The sequence below is a fragment of the Plecotus auritus genome (assembly GCF_963455305.1).
Source record: "Plecotus auritus genome assembly, chromosome: 7".
Taxonomy (NCBI): domain Eukaryota; kingdom Metazoa; phylum Chordata; class Mammalia; order Chiroptera; family Vespertilionidae; genus Plecotus; species Plecotus auritus.
The window spans coordinates 110,810,474-110,828,258 of NC_137774.1; the positions used below are offsets into that span (position 1 = coordinate 110,810,474).

The 17,785-nt window shown below is 35.8% G+C and overlaps 1 protein-coding gene across 1 annotated transcript in view; it reads right to left on the bottom strand.

Annotated features, from left to right (window-relative positions):
* The window catches only part of MAN2A1 (mannosidase alpha class 2A member 1), a 162,441-nt gene that overhangs the window by 81,340 nt on the left and 63,316 nt on the right, over nucleotides 1-17,785 (bottom strand). Inside the window, exons 6-8 of the mRNA XM_080678363.1 lie at nucleotides 11,504-11,677; nucleotides 8,672-8,858; nucleotides 4,702-4,879 (exon numbers count right to left, since the gene is read on the bottom strand). Of these exons, the coding sequence (XP_080534489.1) occupies nucleotides 4,702-4,879; nucleotides 8,672-8,858; nucleotides 11,504-11,677 (539 nt within the window). The remainder of the gene's footprint in view (nucleotides 1-4,701; nucleotides 4,880-8,671; nucleotides 8,859-11,503; nucleotides 11,678-17,785) is intronic.

The following is a 17,785-nucleotide window of genomic DNA, read 5'->3' on the forward strand; positions in this document are numbered from 1 at the left end:
GCAGTTAGGGGCGATCAGGCAGACAGGCAGGTGAGCAGTTAGGAGCCAGCGGTCCCAGATTGTGAGAGGGATGTCCGACTGCTGGTTTAGGCCCGATCCCTGGAATCAGGCCTAACCCGGCAGTCGAACATCCCCTGAGGGGTCCCAGATTGTAGAGGGTCCAGGCTAGGCTGAGGGGACACCCCCCCCGCCCCATGCACAAATTTCATGCACTGGGCCTCTAGTATATAATAAAGAGCTAATATGCTAATTAGACCAAACAGCAGAACAACCATCTGGACGACCTTCCGGACAACGAAGCCAGGGCTGCGAGGGCCAGCAGAGGGAGCCGGGGCTGCAAAGACAGAGCCCCTTGCATGAATTTTGTGCATAGGGCCTCTAGTCATAAATAAAAGACATATTTTGAGCAAAATATTCCAAAAGTCTCGAATAGTAAGTTTTGTTAGTCATTAAGTACTTTATTATGTCATATAGACATACCCTCCCCTGCTCTCCCCTTCCCCTCAGTTTGAGTTCCTATAAAGGAGAAGAGAGGACTTCAAGAATAGCAGGTCATATTTTAAAAACAGATTTTATCAGCAGGTAACACAACACTGAATAGAGAAGTACAACACAGAGTGTCAAGCTGACTGCTCAGACGAATAGGTCTTTCTGACAAATGATTCAAATTTCCAATACATTTTTACAAGAACAAACTATTCTATAAATCAAAAGAAAAGAGAAACATTATACCAGACCTTGTAAACAAATATGAAAACACAGTACTTTTTAGAAATAAACAGAGAATTCAACAGGGAATGTTATCCTTTTAATAGAAAGATACTAATTTTGTTGTTTCCTATAGAGGGGGGATTAAAAGCTATTTTGATTCAGTGTGGCAGAAAAAGAATTAAAAGTATTTCTGAACAGTGCATAGCACATGAGTAGAGTGGTTAAGAGCAGCAAGGAACCCGGATCTGGAGGCATGGGTTTGAATTCTACCTCAAACACTTAACACGTGGCTTTGACCTTACTATATTTTATCTGTGTGTCTCTCTGTGTTACAGCTAATGGAATTCTAAGTAAAATGCTTACAAATATTGGCAAATAATGGTGTGCGTTTTAGCTATTATTTCTCCATTGCAAATGGAAAATTTCAACTGGAAACACAGCAGTGATATTAGTAAGTCAAGAATAAGTTATTATAATCTTATTGTGATACAGTAAATTTTATAATAGCAAATCAGATGATTATTTCTAAATCCTTATGTTTACATTAAAGAAAATCAATTTCAACTGATTTTTCCACTTTTATTTTGGCTTCACCGAATAGAGTGTCTTAGGCATGTTAACCTTTTAGGTCTTCGTTTCCTCATCTATAATGGGGATAATTATAGTACCTACTGGAAAATGTTTAGAGAATTAAATAAGTTAAATAATGTGAAGCACTTTAAAAAGTTAATAGCAAATAGTAAGTACTCAATATGTTTTACTAATATTGTAAGTATTATTTCTTCCTTCAATTACTAAGAAGCAGAATATATGTGTGTGTGTGTGTGTGTGTGTGTGTGTGTTTGTGTGTAAAACCATACAAAAAATGAGGGCCACAAATATAAGGAAATACAGCATTACCTTCAGACCCAATAGATACAGATGACATCAGGGAAGTATACAATGGCAAAATATTAAATGATCTAAGTATTTCTAAGTCGTACCTTGCTCATCTAAAAATAAGGGATTTCTATTAGATAACAAAAATCCCTTTCAGTTTCAACTTTTATTTTGGCTTCACCGAATAGTGTCTTAGGCATGTTAACCTTTTAGGTCTTGGTTTCCTCATCTATAATGGGGATAATTATAGTACAGTATAATCATCTTTGACATTAATGATGAACCTGACTGCATTCCTGTGGGTCTGTATCTAAACTCTATTCATGCGATTTTATGCAGTGCAGTCAGCAAATTATAGTTTTTTCAATAAATAATGCTGGATATCCATATGGGCAAATGTGTGTCTTGATCCCTATCCTCACACTACTCACAACAATCAATTCCAAATGGACACAGAACTAAAAGTGGAAGGTAAACCAATAAAGGAAATGTATTTTCATGACTACTGAGTCAACAAAAATTTCTTAAACACAACATACTAAGCACTAACCATAAAAGAAAATACTGTAATATTAGATTTAATTAAAATTAAGAATTTCTGTTAATCAAAAGACAGCACTAATTAAACACAGACTACATAGGAGGAGATAATATTGGCATAACTTTTATCTGAAAAAAGACTCAATCCAAAATACATAAAGGAACTATAAGTGGTTAGAAATAGACAAGCAAACCAATTTAAGGGGGAAAAAATCATCAAAAGAGTTAAATAGGCATTCATAAGAGAAGGTACCCAAGTGGCAATAAATTATGAGAAGAGGCTCAGCTAACCTCATTTACCACAGGGAAATACAAAATAAAATAATCACATCTGCCATAAAGGATAAAAATGAAAAATAAATCCTGACAATACAAAGTCCGAGTAAGGAAGTGGAGTAACTGAAATTATCATACATGGCAACAGCTCATATATCTATTTTGTAATATTGTTTGGCAATATCTAATTAAGGCTGAACATATACTTAATAACCAAAAAATTCCATTCCATTTTATACCCATAGAAACTCATATACTTGTACACTTTTTATTTATAATAGAAGAAAACCAGAAACAACCCAAATATCCATTAACAATAGAATGGCTATATTGTAGTATAGTTAACAAATGGTTAGGGATATTATACAGCATTAATAATGAATGAACTACTGCTATACGCAACAACATGGATGAATAATGTGGAGCAAAAAATGCTGGATGCAAAATAGCACATGCTTAAGATTCCCTTTTTATAAAATTTAAAAAGAAGCAACACTAATCTTACAGGAGTAGGTAATGATATGGAGAATTCCTGAGAGACTGCCATGCCAGGGCGCTATAAATGTTCTACCTCTTGATCTGGATGGTGGTTACATGGGGGTTTTTAAACTTAAAAAAATTATATGCATACTTGTGGTTTGTGCACTTCTCCTACACATGTGATGTTTCAATCTTAATAATTACTTTTTAAAAATTGCTCTAGTGTGCAAACAAAGGAGGAAATAGGTAAAATATCAAAATTAGGATTTAATTCTTCAGAGTCAGGCAGCAGAACCTTTTATGGAGTTCAAAACCATTCCCCAAGAAAATGTATTTAGAGATAAGATACCAACATACATACATGGCCCTCGAATCAAATGTACATATGTGAGCTTAATCTTTGAGAATATTTCAGAGATAATTTAAACAGAATCCTGATGCTCAGAGTTCATACTCTGGTAGAAATTTAGTTGTAAGTACCTTAAATAAACTTGATATTTAAGTTTATTTATCTATTTTATATTATTTAAGTTTTCTTAATAAACCTGAATTCTCACTACATAAATTGTGGTCCATTATCAGACTTTGAATTTCCTACACAGTAACATCACTTCCCTTGCACAGTATTTTCACAGATTTTCTATTGTCTGAAAAGTTAATATGTGAATATAATAATCATGTTGGATAATTAATTTTCTCATAAAGGGTCTGTTATATGACTCTAGTTTGAATCTTGACTCACACAAAGCATCTGTTAAATGTTTTTATGAAATCAGGAAAACTTGAATCTATTATTGAATTATTGCTAATTTTTTAGATGTGATAATTGTTTTATTATTCTATTTTTATTTTATTTTTTAAAAATATTTTTATTGATTTCAGAGTGGAAGAGGGAGAGAGAGACAGAAACATCAATGATGAGAGAGAATCATTGATCGGCTGCCTCCTGCACACCCCCTACTGGGGATCGAGCCCACAACCTGGGCATGTACCTTTGACCAGAATCAAATCTGGGACCCTTCAGTCCAAAGACCGATGCTCTATCCACTGAGCCAAACAAACTAGGGCAAGGATTCTATTTTTAAACAGAGTCCTTATCATTTAGAGATACACACTGAAATGGTTATAGATGAAACTACATGACATCTGAAATTTGCTCCAAAATAATCCTAGGAACAGGGAGATGACCGTGGGTCATAGCTGAAATCAAAGTGATGTTGAGTTGATGAATGTTATAGCTAATGAATGGAATGCAGAATGGTGGGAATGTATTTGTATTATTCTCAAAACTTTAGGATACACTTTAAATTTTCCACACCCCCCAAAAAAGAGCAAGAACTATAATCAAATGATTAATTTTGGAAGTTTTCTTATCTAAGAAAAATGCTAACGTATTCTCTGGACACAAGACATTTGTTTGCAAAATTCATGACATGTTCACCTGCACCTGCCAGTCACACCACTAAATCACAAGGATGCCATTGTCAGAGAGAAACAATATCCTGTCAATGCTGGTAGAAAAAGAGAAGATCATTGAAAAATGAACATCACAACTTAGTAGGTACATGTTTTCAACCACATAAAAGTAATGGCCCTCTAATCTTCATGGAGTGATAGAAAATGGAAAACTCTGGAAATGGCACTAGAGGATCAGGTAATTTTCCTCTTCATGAATTACAATTTACATAAGAACTACATATTGTAAGAAATACTATGATGCAGGACAAAGAAACTAAGGCTATTGTGTTTTAGCTTCATTTAATAATGAAGGCTCAACTTCAAAGACAGTATCATAAGTAAATTTTTTCTCATTACCTTAACATTATACTGAGGATGAGAATTCATATAATCAAAAAGCATCTGATAATTCTTGAACTGATGATCCCATTCCGTGCGTTCAACATAGCGGAAATCATCTCCTAGTGGGGCCAGTAGCACTGTAGTGCGGAAAAGTTTTGACTTCTTTCGGTACTGATCCAGAAGCATCTCAGCCCTACAGAAGAAAAAAGGGAAAATATGAATAGTATTAAGAAAGGAACAATAGGGCAACTCATTAAAAAGTATTGTATCAAAAGAAATGGTCTATTTTACCTATCTCCTAGGTTAGTATGATTTAGGGGGCAGATTTGTTTAAACTACCACACTAATTTTCATTATCCATTTAAAATATTCATATGCTCTTATCAGATGTAAAAACTCCTCAGAAAAATAAAGTCATATTATCATATTGGCATATAATTACTGGGGCATCAATGCCTATAAAGGTCAGCTATAGAGATGGGATCCTAGATAGCTGTGTTTTAAAATAATATGGTCCAAATGGGACATATGTAATACTTTCAACAATAAAGATTTAAAAAATAAATAAAATCACATAACAAATTATCAGGAAAAAATAAAAAACAAAATTATGTAGTCTAGGAAGACAATAAGGATTTCTCATCTATATGAACTTTGAAGTTTGCTTTGACTTAATATCCCTTTCTCTAATTTAACCTAAAATTGCCTGATTAAACATTAAAAAGTATATTTTGAATGAAACCAATTCTAGAGCCGTATTTCCTTTCTAAAGGAAAAACTCAATTCAGTTAACATCTGCCATCAATAACCTGAGTATTTTCCATGCTGTCTTCAATACTGAACAACAGATAAAATTTAACACTTGAGTGAGCTGTTTTGGTTTCTACCTTCCTGGGCTCTAGCCCATGACTCAAAAGATCAGTTAACCACAATTAGCTATGTTTTATATTTTATATTCTAGTATTCTGCAGATAACCCTTTGGAAAATGCTGAACTGGGTACCATTTGAGGAAGTCTGAGAATACAAACTAAGACAAAGGCTTACAAAAAGGAAATTAAACAAGCAGATGAACCAGAGTAGCTCTCCATGTTTATAATACCAAAGCTCAAGAAATCAATGATAAATTACAAATATGCAATTTTTACAAATTGCAGTATTTCAATTTTTCAAGAATTATCGAGAAGTAAATTCCAATTCACAACATAAAAGCTTATGAAATAAACTCAAATAACATCAATGATGGAAAGAAGCATTTTATAGAAATTATGAAAAAACATTTAACTAAATTGAGACTCTCAAATGATTTCTTTATATTGATACTCAGAAATTGCTTTATAAGAATTAAATTATTAACCAAATTTTAATAACTTGATAAAATATAACCATAATAATGTTCATAAATAAAATAATGTTTAGTTTTCTGAGATTAGCATTACTTGAGTACTTATTTTTTACTAGTAACTTACTAATATTCCAAGTTTACCAAAAACCATTTTAGATTACTCACAATTAAAAAATACATCCAAGATTAATCACATTGAAAGAAATAAGAGACTAAAACAAATATATAACTCACAAATATATGATAGACTATAATTGACCATTTAACCAGATCCTTCAGGCACCAGCATAAAAAAGGGATATGTGATTTTTAATGAATTTCAAGGTTTACTACCATAGGTGTATATGTGTAAAACACATAAAAGGAAAAGAATCAGGAACACTAATAATGTGTCTTTTCCATTCAGCAACTATTCTAACTTTCAAGCTTCTGCTCAGAAAGTGTCAACATAGGAAAGCCCAGGGACCAGCCTAAACCACCTGGCAGAGTGGATACTCACTAAATATATGGTAAACTAATGACGAATGAATTGACCAACATCACATTTGAAGATGCACAGCTGCAATTTGCTCCTCACTTTTTCTACCAGGTATGAAATGTCAAGTAAAATAGAATTGAGAAAAAAATCCTGAAACATCAAATCATATGACATGTAAATCATCATCATATGTAAAATACATGGTACTAAACCAAAAGCTGAACTTGATGAAGAAAGGCGTTTCTTTATTTTCAAAGTAAAGGAACCTGCTCAACTGAATGTATCAAATATGTCACCTGTATATTATAATTAAACTTCATTTTATTTAGGGTATTAGAAAGTCAAGTGCCACTAAGCTGGGATATCTGTGTTTGATCTCCATCACAATGTCAAAAGGAAGGTAATATTTGGATGTGAAATAACCAGCAGGGTTAAGATTTCAAGATTTATAAGAATTTTTAAATCTACATAAATATTACACAGATTCATTCATCTGTATGACCCGGGTACCTGGAAACTACTTTCAGAATCACGGGAACTGATTGAGCACAAGGTGTGTTCCTGAAGGGTTAGACAACACAATAAAAGGATTACACAAAATGCCTTTCAGGTATTCTCAGCACCACACAAAAAAGAAAAAGAAGGGGTTCATAATAGCTACAGGTGCACTTGCACTCTACAACTGCTTATTATCCTTCAAGCAATTCCCCATCCCTGACCACCTGAGCTGAGAGAACTAGTGTAAATACCTGATTCAATGACACACAATAGTTGTATGTTTCTCAAGTAGACAGGCAAGCCACCCCTAGCCCCACCTCCCTTCCCTACTCAGTGGTTGGCAAACTGTGACTCACGAGCCACATGCGGCTCTTTGGCCCCTTGAGTGTGGCTCTTCCACAAAATACCACATGCGGGCACACACGTATAGTGAGATTGAAACTTCGTGGCCCACACGCAGAAGTCGGTTTTCAGCTCTCAAAAGAAATTTCAATCTTTGTACTGTTGATATTTGGCTCTGAGGACTAATGAGTTTGCTGACCACTACCCTACATAATATACTGAACTATTTTCTCATGCCTCATCAGCCTAACCCCTGAAAGTAGGCTGTTCAATGGTTCTCACTGCTGTTGGAACCAAGAAAATGAATCAAGGTTAATCTCTAATCTTGGATAGGTTTTCAAAACAATTATGAAAGTCAGATTTTGATAGGATCCATGGCTTGAAGGAGGCTGTCATGCTAAATACTTTTACGTTTGCCAGAGAGAGAAGTTCACACTGGAGTAATTTCTTTATGACCACAAGGACTTGCTCAAGGCAAAGAGACACAATCTCACCTTCCTCCTCACACACATTATTTAAGATGTAATTTTTAAACATACATTTTCCAGAGCACAGTACGAAGATATTGCTTTATTTAAAAGGCTGTATTATTTTTTTAGCAGAGTTGAGTGGTTTATATTATAACACAACATTTCATTTTAACTTATTATATGCCACTAATTTTTAGTGGAGAAATTAAATTTTAAAAGCACCAAAATAAGACCTATAAAGAACTTATTTAATAATTCCGTCATTAGCACAGTTTTCTTTAAAATATGTTCATTCCTTTGGTTTTTATTTAAGTATATTTAAGTATAAATATTTCTAATTAGGTTTTCTATAATTCAAAAACATCACAAAGGTGCAGAGATGTATATTCATCAGGGCTGGGCAGCGTTCACTAGTATTGGAATTGTTATTAAGGAAAAAAATAATTACACTTTTATGTGTTCCATTTCAATAAATGTGTTTTTGCAGTTGGGTTGCTTTTCTTACCAATTTATACAATAGGGACCAGAAGTTTTATTATCAACAAAAGTATATTAAATCAATCAAACACAGTAGAAGGCTTTTATAATGAGGGCAAAGGAGATGATAATAACAGTTCATTATAGGTTATCTATTGTATATTGATCTACTATTGTTCACTTTCCATTAAGTTGTAACACATAACAGGCATCGTCAAGGCTCTGGCATTTTTGAGTTGCTTTAGATTTGGTTTGAATGAATACCGTGAACAAGGATAACGTTGGCTACTGAAGCCCATTTATTCAATCCTTCAGCAACAAGCAACTAATGCTTGCTTGTTCAAAATGTTGTCTTATGAAATGCATTATTTTCATACCTGTTTTGGACATTTCCAAGATTTATTGTTTCTGGGGGGATTCCCCAGGGACAACCAAGTCTGCCTCCAGGAAGCCGTTTAAAATCAAACTGGCAGCATATTTTAGGATCAGGTCCACAAGTGTGAGGGATGTCATAGCTGTAGAAGGGCATCATGTGGCAAAAAATATCTGTGATAGATCCCAGATCTAAAATAAAGAGTCAACAGACAAACCTGCATTTATAAATTTTGTTTTCCCAAAACTGTTAAAAATGCCAGTACTTTATATTTATATAATGCAAGCTCTGCCCTAAATCAACAACTCCTTTAACTACTTGTACATATACCCCAGCAGTACTGAATGACCACCAGCCTAAAGGAAGAGACTCACACCTCAGTCTTTATCTACCTCTTATATCTACACTTAGCAGATACAGAAGATTCCCATCCCGAACCAGCACCTGGTGACCTGGATGATACAAACTAAGCAGAAGCAAAATTTATAACCAGCTCATCCAATATTATGGCCATGTCCATCCCTGACTGCCAGCTCCTGACACATCTCTTCCCACCTCGAGTAACAGGATACACTGAGACCATTAGCTGCAGAGGCTGGATGTGGAGAGAGGAAGGAAGTAAAAGGGGGAACAGAAAGAACAAAGAAGAGGGTGTGTGACAATAGTGGGCAAATTCCTATCCACTTCTCGTATTAAGAAGGAAGCGCAACCAGGAGAATTCATGAAGTCCTTCCAACACTCACCAATAAAGAGCCAATGGGACTTTTCACCCAGAAGGGAGCACAGGAAAAGGAGCAGTAATTTTCAAAAACAAAACAAACAAAAAAGATATGGAGAACAAACACTGATTCCTGATGCAGAACTGTTTACAATTAAAATGTTAATGCCAGCAAGGTGTTGATATAATTGCCCTTGAGTTCAGAAGCCCACCCAGTGAGATTGAGGGCTTAACTAGGAGTTAAAAGTGGTTATATTTGCATGATCCTGATGGGTAGCTAGTTCTCCCCCTTTAGTTAGGTATGGATTTCCAATTTTCAGAAATGGGTATATGTTGCTTCCATAATATAGACAAAAGAAAGCAACATTTACATTTTAAAAAGGAAAACAACTGCTTCATTAAGAACCAGCACACACAAAGAAGCTCAATTCCAAAACATAATTTTAAAGCAGCAAATTCAACTCTAGCAGATAAGTCCTAAGATATTTCAGTTTTACCTCACACTCCATTTAGCTTAAATAATTGCTAATTCTTTTCCAAACTTCAAAGCTGTTATAATCTGTATTAATTCTGTATTGTCAGTCCTTTCACTGAATCACATCTAATGACACCATGGATGTTGGCCACTAATGCTTGCTATCTGCACAGAGGTTGTCTCAAGTCTCAGAACTGATGGAACTTCCTTCTTTCTCCTAGGATCAAGGATATACTCACCCCTCTCTTTCTTTTCACACCATACTATTTAGCAGCCCATTTACACGTTTTCATTTATCTGCTGCATTTGGTGTTGTTTGTTTTTATCAAATGAGACCCTAATTTCCTTATAGGCAAGGATGTTTTCTAAACTTCTTCCAAGCAAGTTATTAACTACATAACAGTGCTCACTAATTTCCTATTGACTAATATTTACGGGCAATTGGCATGTATGCAATAGTTTAAGTAGGGCTCCTAAAATTAACAATCCTTTAAAAAAAAATGAATATGCTCCTTTGCATTTGATCAAACCCTCTACAAGTTCTTGTTTTTGCTACAGATTTGATTTTCCAAAATAAAAAAGTATATAGTTAATTCTTTCCTTATTGAAACAAAGCAGTACATACAAGAAAGTTACTATCTAGATTTACAAATGATTTTTCTGAAACACTTAAGAGGGGGATCTAGATTACACAGGGAAGCAAGTATGCTGTAATGCAGTAATTTCGGAACATTGCTTTAGCAACTAAATCCTTTTTTCAGATGAAATCTGACTGAGAACTCTGTAGTGGGAAGGCAGTGTATGCTGAGGGTTAGGAGTTTAGGTTCCGAACTGATTCAAATCTTGTCTCTGTACCTACTACCTGTATGACTTTTGGAAAATGGCTTCATATCTAAGCCACCATTTCTTCACTATACAAAAGGAATAATAATAGACTCTAATTTAAAGAATTATTTTGAATACCTAATGAAAGAGTTAATATAATGCACATGACACAATGCATCACCCCTAAAAAAGACTCAATAAATCAAAACAAACTTAAAAATAAGATGTTCTGAATTTTAAATGGGGTGGGAAAGGCAAAGGCCTACAAAGAGACCTAAATCTTGTCTTTCACCCAACAAAGAGCTGCAAAAGTATGTCCCTGGAACGTGTGAGTGCCCATAAAATACAGTAAGAAAACAAGCAATAGATAATATGAGAGCTGATCTAGGAGGATAGGACTAAGGTTTTAAAAGGCAGGTCTTACTAGATGCAGAGACAGGAGAGAGAGAAAGAAAGAAATGCTAGCTGAATATGAGGTAAGTGACTCGGTATTAGTTGTAATGCATGTTCAATTGTGATAAAAACAGGTACTTTTTAAAACAGAAGTGAAAACATGATTTGCAAATCAAATTCCTTCTATTTATTTATTTTCTTTATGCATAAAAAAGAACCTACAATGTTCTATAGATAAATATCTCCACCATTGCTTAAAAGAATTTCCACACAAGTACTCTGTAAAAATAAGAATGTGTATCTCAGGCAACCTGATTTTCAAGATTGGCACTCTGAATAAAATCCATTATGGCATGAGTTCATAACCCTTGTGAAATAACATCTAGGTCAAGTGAGCTCTTCAACTTCCATCAAACCCTACATACCCCAATTCTGTCTCCAAAAAAACTCCAGTGTTTTATGCAATGAAAAATGCTTCTTAACTGCATAATGAACTCTCTGGATAAGCATGTGAGAAAATCCAGCACGTTTTAAAAGATAAGCCATTGTTGGTGAATGTCCGAAAGGATCAACAGACCAACCAGACCGAGGTTTCACTCCTGTTGAAAAAGAAAACAAGCATTATTTTTTTTAAGTTAACAAATACAATAACAAGCGGTCACAACACATTAAGACCCAGAGTTCTGTGGTCTTCTGGATGCTAAGACAAAGGAACTGCCCAGCATTACCCCTTAGGAACATTCCCAACAGGTCTCTCTGAAGGGAGGATTCTGCCATTGCCATGCCCTCTCAGGCAGGGGAAGCAAACTGGAAGTTAATCAGTTGGAGCAGAAATAAGCACTCTATCGTCTTATAGGTAGAGAACTACTGCTATTCAATGGAGCTAGAGAAACAGAATTAAGTCCTCTCTCTAGGATCTCACATTCCTGTCTTTGTGAAGCTCGATAATGCAGCAATCTGCTGTTATATAATAAAGGTAAGTAAGCTAACTCATTTCAATTTGTACTCCCAAATCGCAACATTAAATATTTAGGCTGTCTTTTATACCTTACAATGGCTCCAAATCATCTTATTATACAGTGGCAGGACTGACCAAAATAACTACCATATTTCATTAAATCTTAAGGGCTTTTTTGCATTAAATTTTTTTCAATTAGTTTACATTCAATATTTTTCTATGTATTAATTTTAGATGTACAGCATAATGATTATACAATAATGTACTTTACAGAGTGATACCCCAATATTTCAAGAACCCACCTAGCCCCATACATAGTTCTTATGATATTATTGACTATATTCCTCATGCTGTAATTTAAAACTCAAACTATTCTGTAACTACCAATTTGTACTTTTAAATCCTTTCACCTTTTTCACTCAGTCTCCCAACCTCCTCCCTTTTGTCAACAGTCAGTCTGTTCTCTGTTTTTGATGCTGGTGCTTTCTATCTAGAAGATGTCACTGAAATTTTTCATATCTGACCTCCACCAATATTAAGAGCCATCGACTAAAGATCTCAACTTCAGAGGATAAAAAGTAAAATAAATAAATATACCGATTAGAATTGATGAAATAAATTATTTATCTGGTATTATACATGTCTGATCTTTTATTTATTCAGGATTCTTAAAGACAGCTTCTACATACAACCTATAAATCAACATAAGTAATATTACTGTGTGTATTTTTTTCATTTGAACACCTGTTTAACACCTTCCACATATTTAAGACTATGAGAGGCCCTAGGATTACAAAAATGAATTAATCTTAGTTCTGTCTCTAGTTGCAGACACTATCATGCAAATAGGTGTAATACAGAGTAACAGAAAAGATAGCGGAGAGACCTCTATAGAACAACTAAAGGCCCAATGCACGACATTTGTGCCCTGTGGGGGGGTGTCCCTCAGCCCGGCCTGTGCCCTCTTACAGTCCGGGACCCCTCGGGGGATGTCTGATTGGGCCTAAGCCGGCAGTCAGACATCCCGCTCGCATTCCAGGGCTCTTGCAGTCTGGGACCCCTCCCTCCTTACCGCCTGCCTGCAGTGGAGGCAGGAGAGGCTTCCGCCACTGCCGCTGCACTCACCAGCCATGAGCCCAGCTTCTGGCTGAGTGTGCTCCCCCTGTGGGAGTGCACTGACCACCAGGGGCAGCTCCTGTGTTGAGTGCCTGCCCCCTGGTGATCAGTGCACATCATAGCAGCCGGTTGTTCTGCCATTCCGTTGATTTGCATATTAGGGGTTTTATTATATAGGATACTAGAGATAAACACCAAGATGGGAACCCAGCAAAGGAGACTAAGAAGGAAAAGTCAGAACTCTCAGAAGACCAAGAGTATGTGTCAGAACTTAAAAAACTAACCACATAAGATTTATGCATTTCACATATGTAATTTATTTCCAAAAACTGAAAAGAAATTTTGAACTCGGCTTTGTAATTTACTTGTGTGTGGCATTATGGGTTCAACAATTCTGAAATTACCTTTCATGTATTCAAAGAGTAAACAAATTAGGATGAGAAGGCTAGGATTTTTACTGTTAAGAGGACTACAAACATGTATATGGGAGACTGGAATGCACCTTATGATATTGAATTAAAATAGGAACTATCAGTACTAACTTAGGGTTTTAAATACAAATACATGTGCACACTCGCGTGTGCATGCGCGCACACACACACACTTCCTAGCTCTGTGCACTAGACGGGCCTAGATGAAGTTAACACCTCAGTACCAATGAGCACACTATAGCTTCCAGGTATGGGTCTCTAAATACCATGCTCTATTAAAACTTAAAGAAATAGCTTATTCTAGGGCTGAGGCTGGGAAGTACAAGGTAAGCCTGGAACATATTCTTGTGCCACAAATTAAAGAACTGGTCAAAGAATCCTGGGGACATATTAAAATAACTCAGGAGACAGCCTGGTTAGGCTGGGAGCAAAATAAGTAAAGTCTAAAGGAGTCTCCAAAGAGATAGGATACCAGGGGTGGGCAAACTTTTTGACTCGAGGGCCACAATGGGTTCTTAAACTGGACCGGAGGGCTGGAACAAAAGCATGGATGGAGTGTTTGTGTGCGGAGGGGAGAGCAAGAGAACCGGATAGAACAGCCGGATCCGGCCTGCGGGCCGTAGTTTGCCCAAGGCTGGGATAGACCCTTGGATGAAATTCACCTGCTTCCTATTCCTTGTGATCCAAGTCTAAGCCGGGCATGGCAGACATTTGCAGACACAAGGTCACAGTAAATCTTCATGACCTTGGGTTAGAAAATGTTTTCTTAAATATAACATAAAAACGTTAAGTGATGAAAGCAAAAATTGATAGAATGGATTTCACCCTAATTGAAACTTTTGTTCATCAAAGGACCCCTTCAAGAAACTGAAATGACAATCCACAGAATGGAAAAAATTACTTGCAAATCATTATCCAACAAGAAACTTGTATCAAGAATATATAAAGAACTTTTCCAAGTCAACAATAAAAGAACAAATTTTTTTCTTTATTGTTTAAAGTATTACATATGTCTCCTTTTCCCGCCCCCATTGACCTCTCCCCAGATGAACTCACCCCCCAGCACATGCCCTCACACCCCTACTGTCTGTGTCCATGGGTTATGCTTAAATGCATGCATACAAGTCCTTTGATTGATCTCTTACCTCCTCCCTCCCCTGCCTTCCCTCTGAGGTTGGACTGTCTGTTCGATGCTTCTCTGTCTCTGTATCTATTTTTGTTCATCAATTTATGTTCTTCATTATATTCCACAAATGAGTGAGATCATGTGATATTTATCTTTCTCCGACTGGCTTATTTCACTTAGCATAATGCTCTCCAGGTCTATCCATGCTGTTGCAAATGGTAAGAATTCCTTCTTTTTTACAGCAGGATTAGGATTCCATTGTTTAGATGTATCACAGCTTTTTATTCACTCATCTCCTGATGGGCATTTAGGCTGTTGCCAAATCTTAGCTATTGCAAATTGTGCTGCTATGAACATAGGGGTGGATATATCTTTTGTGACTGGTGTTTCTGATTTCTTGGGATATATTCCTAGAAGTGGGGTTACTGGGTCAAATGGGAGTTCCATTTTCTTTTTTTAGGAAACTCCATACTGTTTTCCACAGTGGTTGCACCAGTCTGTATTCCCACAAGCAGTGCAAGAGGGTTGTTCCCTTTTCTCCACATCCTCTCCAGCACTTGTCATTTGTTGATTTGTTGATGATTGCCATTCTGATAGGTGTGAGATGGTACCTCATTGTCATTTTGATTTTCAGCTCTCAGATGATTAATGACTTTGAGTATGTTTTCATATGTCTCTCGGCCTTCTGTATGTCCTCCTTCGAAGTGCCAATTAAGGTCCTTTGCCCATTTTTTGATTGGACTCTTTATCTTCCTTCTGTTAAGTTGTATGAGTTCCCTGTAAATTTTGGAGATTAAACCCTTATCGCATATAACATTGGCAAATATGTTCTCCAATGCAGGGGGCTCTCTTATTGTTTTGTTGATGGTTTCTTTTGCTGTGCAGTAGCTTTATATTTTGATGTAGTCCCATTTGTTTATTTTCTCCTTAGTTTCCATTGCCTTAGGAGCTGTATTGGTAAAGATATTGCTACGACATATGTCTGTTATTTTGCTGCCTATGGATTCTTCTAAGATTTTTATGGTTTCCTGTCTTATGTTTAAGTCCTTTATCCATTTGGAGTTTATTTTTGTGTATGATGTAAGTTGGTGGTCTAATTTCATTTTTTTGCATGTATCTGTCCAATTTTTCCAACACCATTTATTGAAGAGACTGTCTTGACTCCATTGAATGCTCTTGCCTCCTTTGTCAAATATGAATTGAGCATAATGGTTTGGGTTGATTTCTGTGTTCTCTGTTCTGTTCCATTTGTCTATATGTCTGTTCTTGTGCCGGTACCATGCAGTTTTGAGAACAGTGGCTTTGTAATATAGCTTGATATCTGCTATTGTGATCTCTCCAACTTTGTTCTTCTTTCTCAGGATTGCTGTGGCTATTCAGGGTCTTTTTTCATTCCACATGAAATTTTGGAGTTTGTTTTAGGTCTGTGAAATATGCCATTGGTATTTTAATGGAAATTGCACTGAATCTGTAGATTGCTTTGGGTAGTATGGACATTTTAATGATGCTGATTCTACCAATCCATAAACACGGTATGTTCTTCCATCTGTTTATATCTTCCTCTATCTCTTTTTTCAACATCCTGTAGTTTTCCGAGTACAGGTCTTTTACTTCCTTAGTTAAGATTATTCCTAGGTGTCTTAACATTTTGTTGCAATGGTAAATTTAATTGTTTTTTTAGTTTCACTTTCTGTGATTTCATTATTGGTGTATAAAAAGGCCATAAATTTCTGGGTGTTAATTTTGTATCCTGCTACATTGCTGAATTCATTTATTAAGTCTAGTAGTTTTTTTGATGGAGTTTTTAGGGTTTTCTATGTATAATATTATGTCATCTGCAAATAATGACAGTTTTACTTCTTTTTCAATTTAGATGCCTTTTATTTCTTCTTGTCTGATCGCTATGGCTAGTACTTCCAGTACTATGTTGAATAGAAGTGGTGAAAGTGGGCATCCCTGTCTTGTACCTGTTCTTAGGGGAAATGAGTTTAGTTTTTGCCCATTGAGTATGATGTTGGCTGTAGGTCTGTCATATAAGGCTTTTATTATGTTGAGGGTGATCCCTCTATTTCCACTTTGCTGAGAGTTTTTATCAAGAAAGGGTATTGGATTTTGTCAAAAGTTTTTTCTGCATCAATTGATATGATTATGTCATTTTTGTCTCTCAATTTGTTTATGTGATGCATAACACTTATTGATTTGCGGATATTGTACCAACCTTGCATCCCCAGAATAAATCCCACTTGGTCATGGTGTATGATCTTTCTAATGTAATGCTGGATCCAATTTGTTACAATTTTATTGAGGATTTTAGCATCTAGCATCTATGTTCATCAGGATATTGGCCTGTAATTCTTTTTTTTTTTTTTTTTTGGTAGCATCTATCAGGTTTTGGGATTAGTGTAATGCTGGCTTCATAGAAAGAGCTTGGAAGTGTGCCTTCTTCTTGAAATATACAAAGTGATGGAAAGCAAGGGTCTGAATCCAAAAATACTACTGGTATACACAGCAAGGCTTTCATTCAAAATTGAAGGTGAAATCAGGAGCTTCACAGACAAAGAAAGACGAAGAGAGTTTATTACCACCAAGTCAGCAATGCAAGAAATGCTAAAGGGACTGCTGTAAAAAGAAGAAATAGAAAGGAAAGAAGGAACATAGACATAAAGAATAAAAATGGCAACAAACAAGTACCTATCAATAATAACCTTATATGTAAATGGATTAAATGCTCCAATCAAAAGACATAGGGTAGCTGAATGGGTAAGAAAACATGACCCATATATTTGCTGTCTACAAGAGACCCACCTCAGAACAAAGGACTAACAAAGACTGATAGTGAAGGGATGAAAAAAAATTTTTCAGGCAAATGGAAATGAAAAAAAAAGCTGAGGTAGCCATACATATATCTGACAAAATATACCTCAAAGTGAAGGCCAAAACAAGAAATAAGCAGGACCACTTCATAATATTAAAGGAAGCAATTCAATGAGGGGGATATAACTCTGGTAAACATCTATGCACTCAGGGTAAAGCTGGTAAACTACACCAACAAATACACAAGAAAACTTCTGGAAAA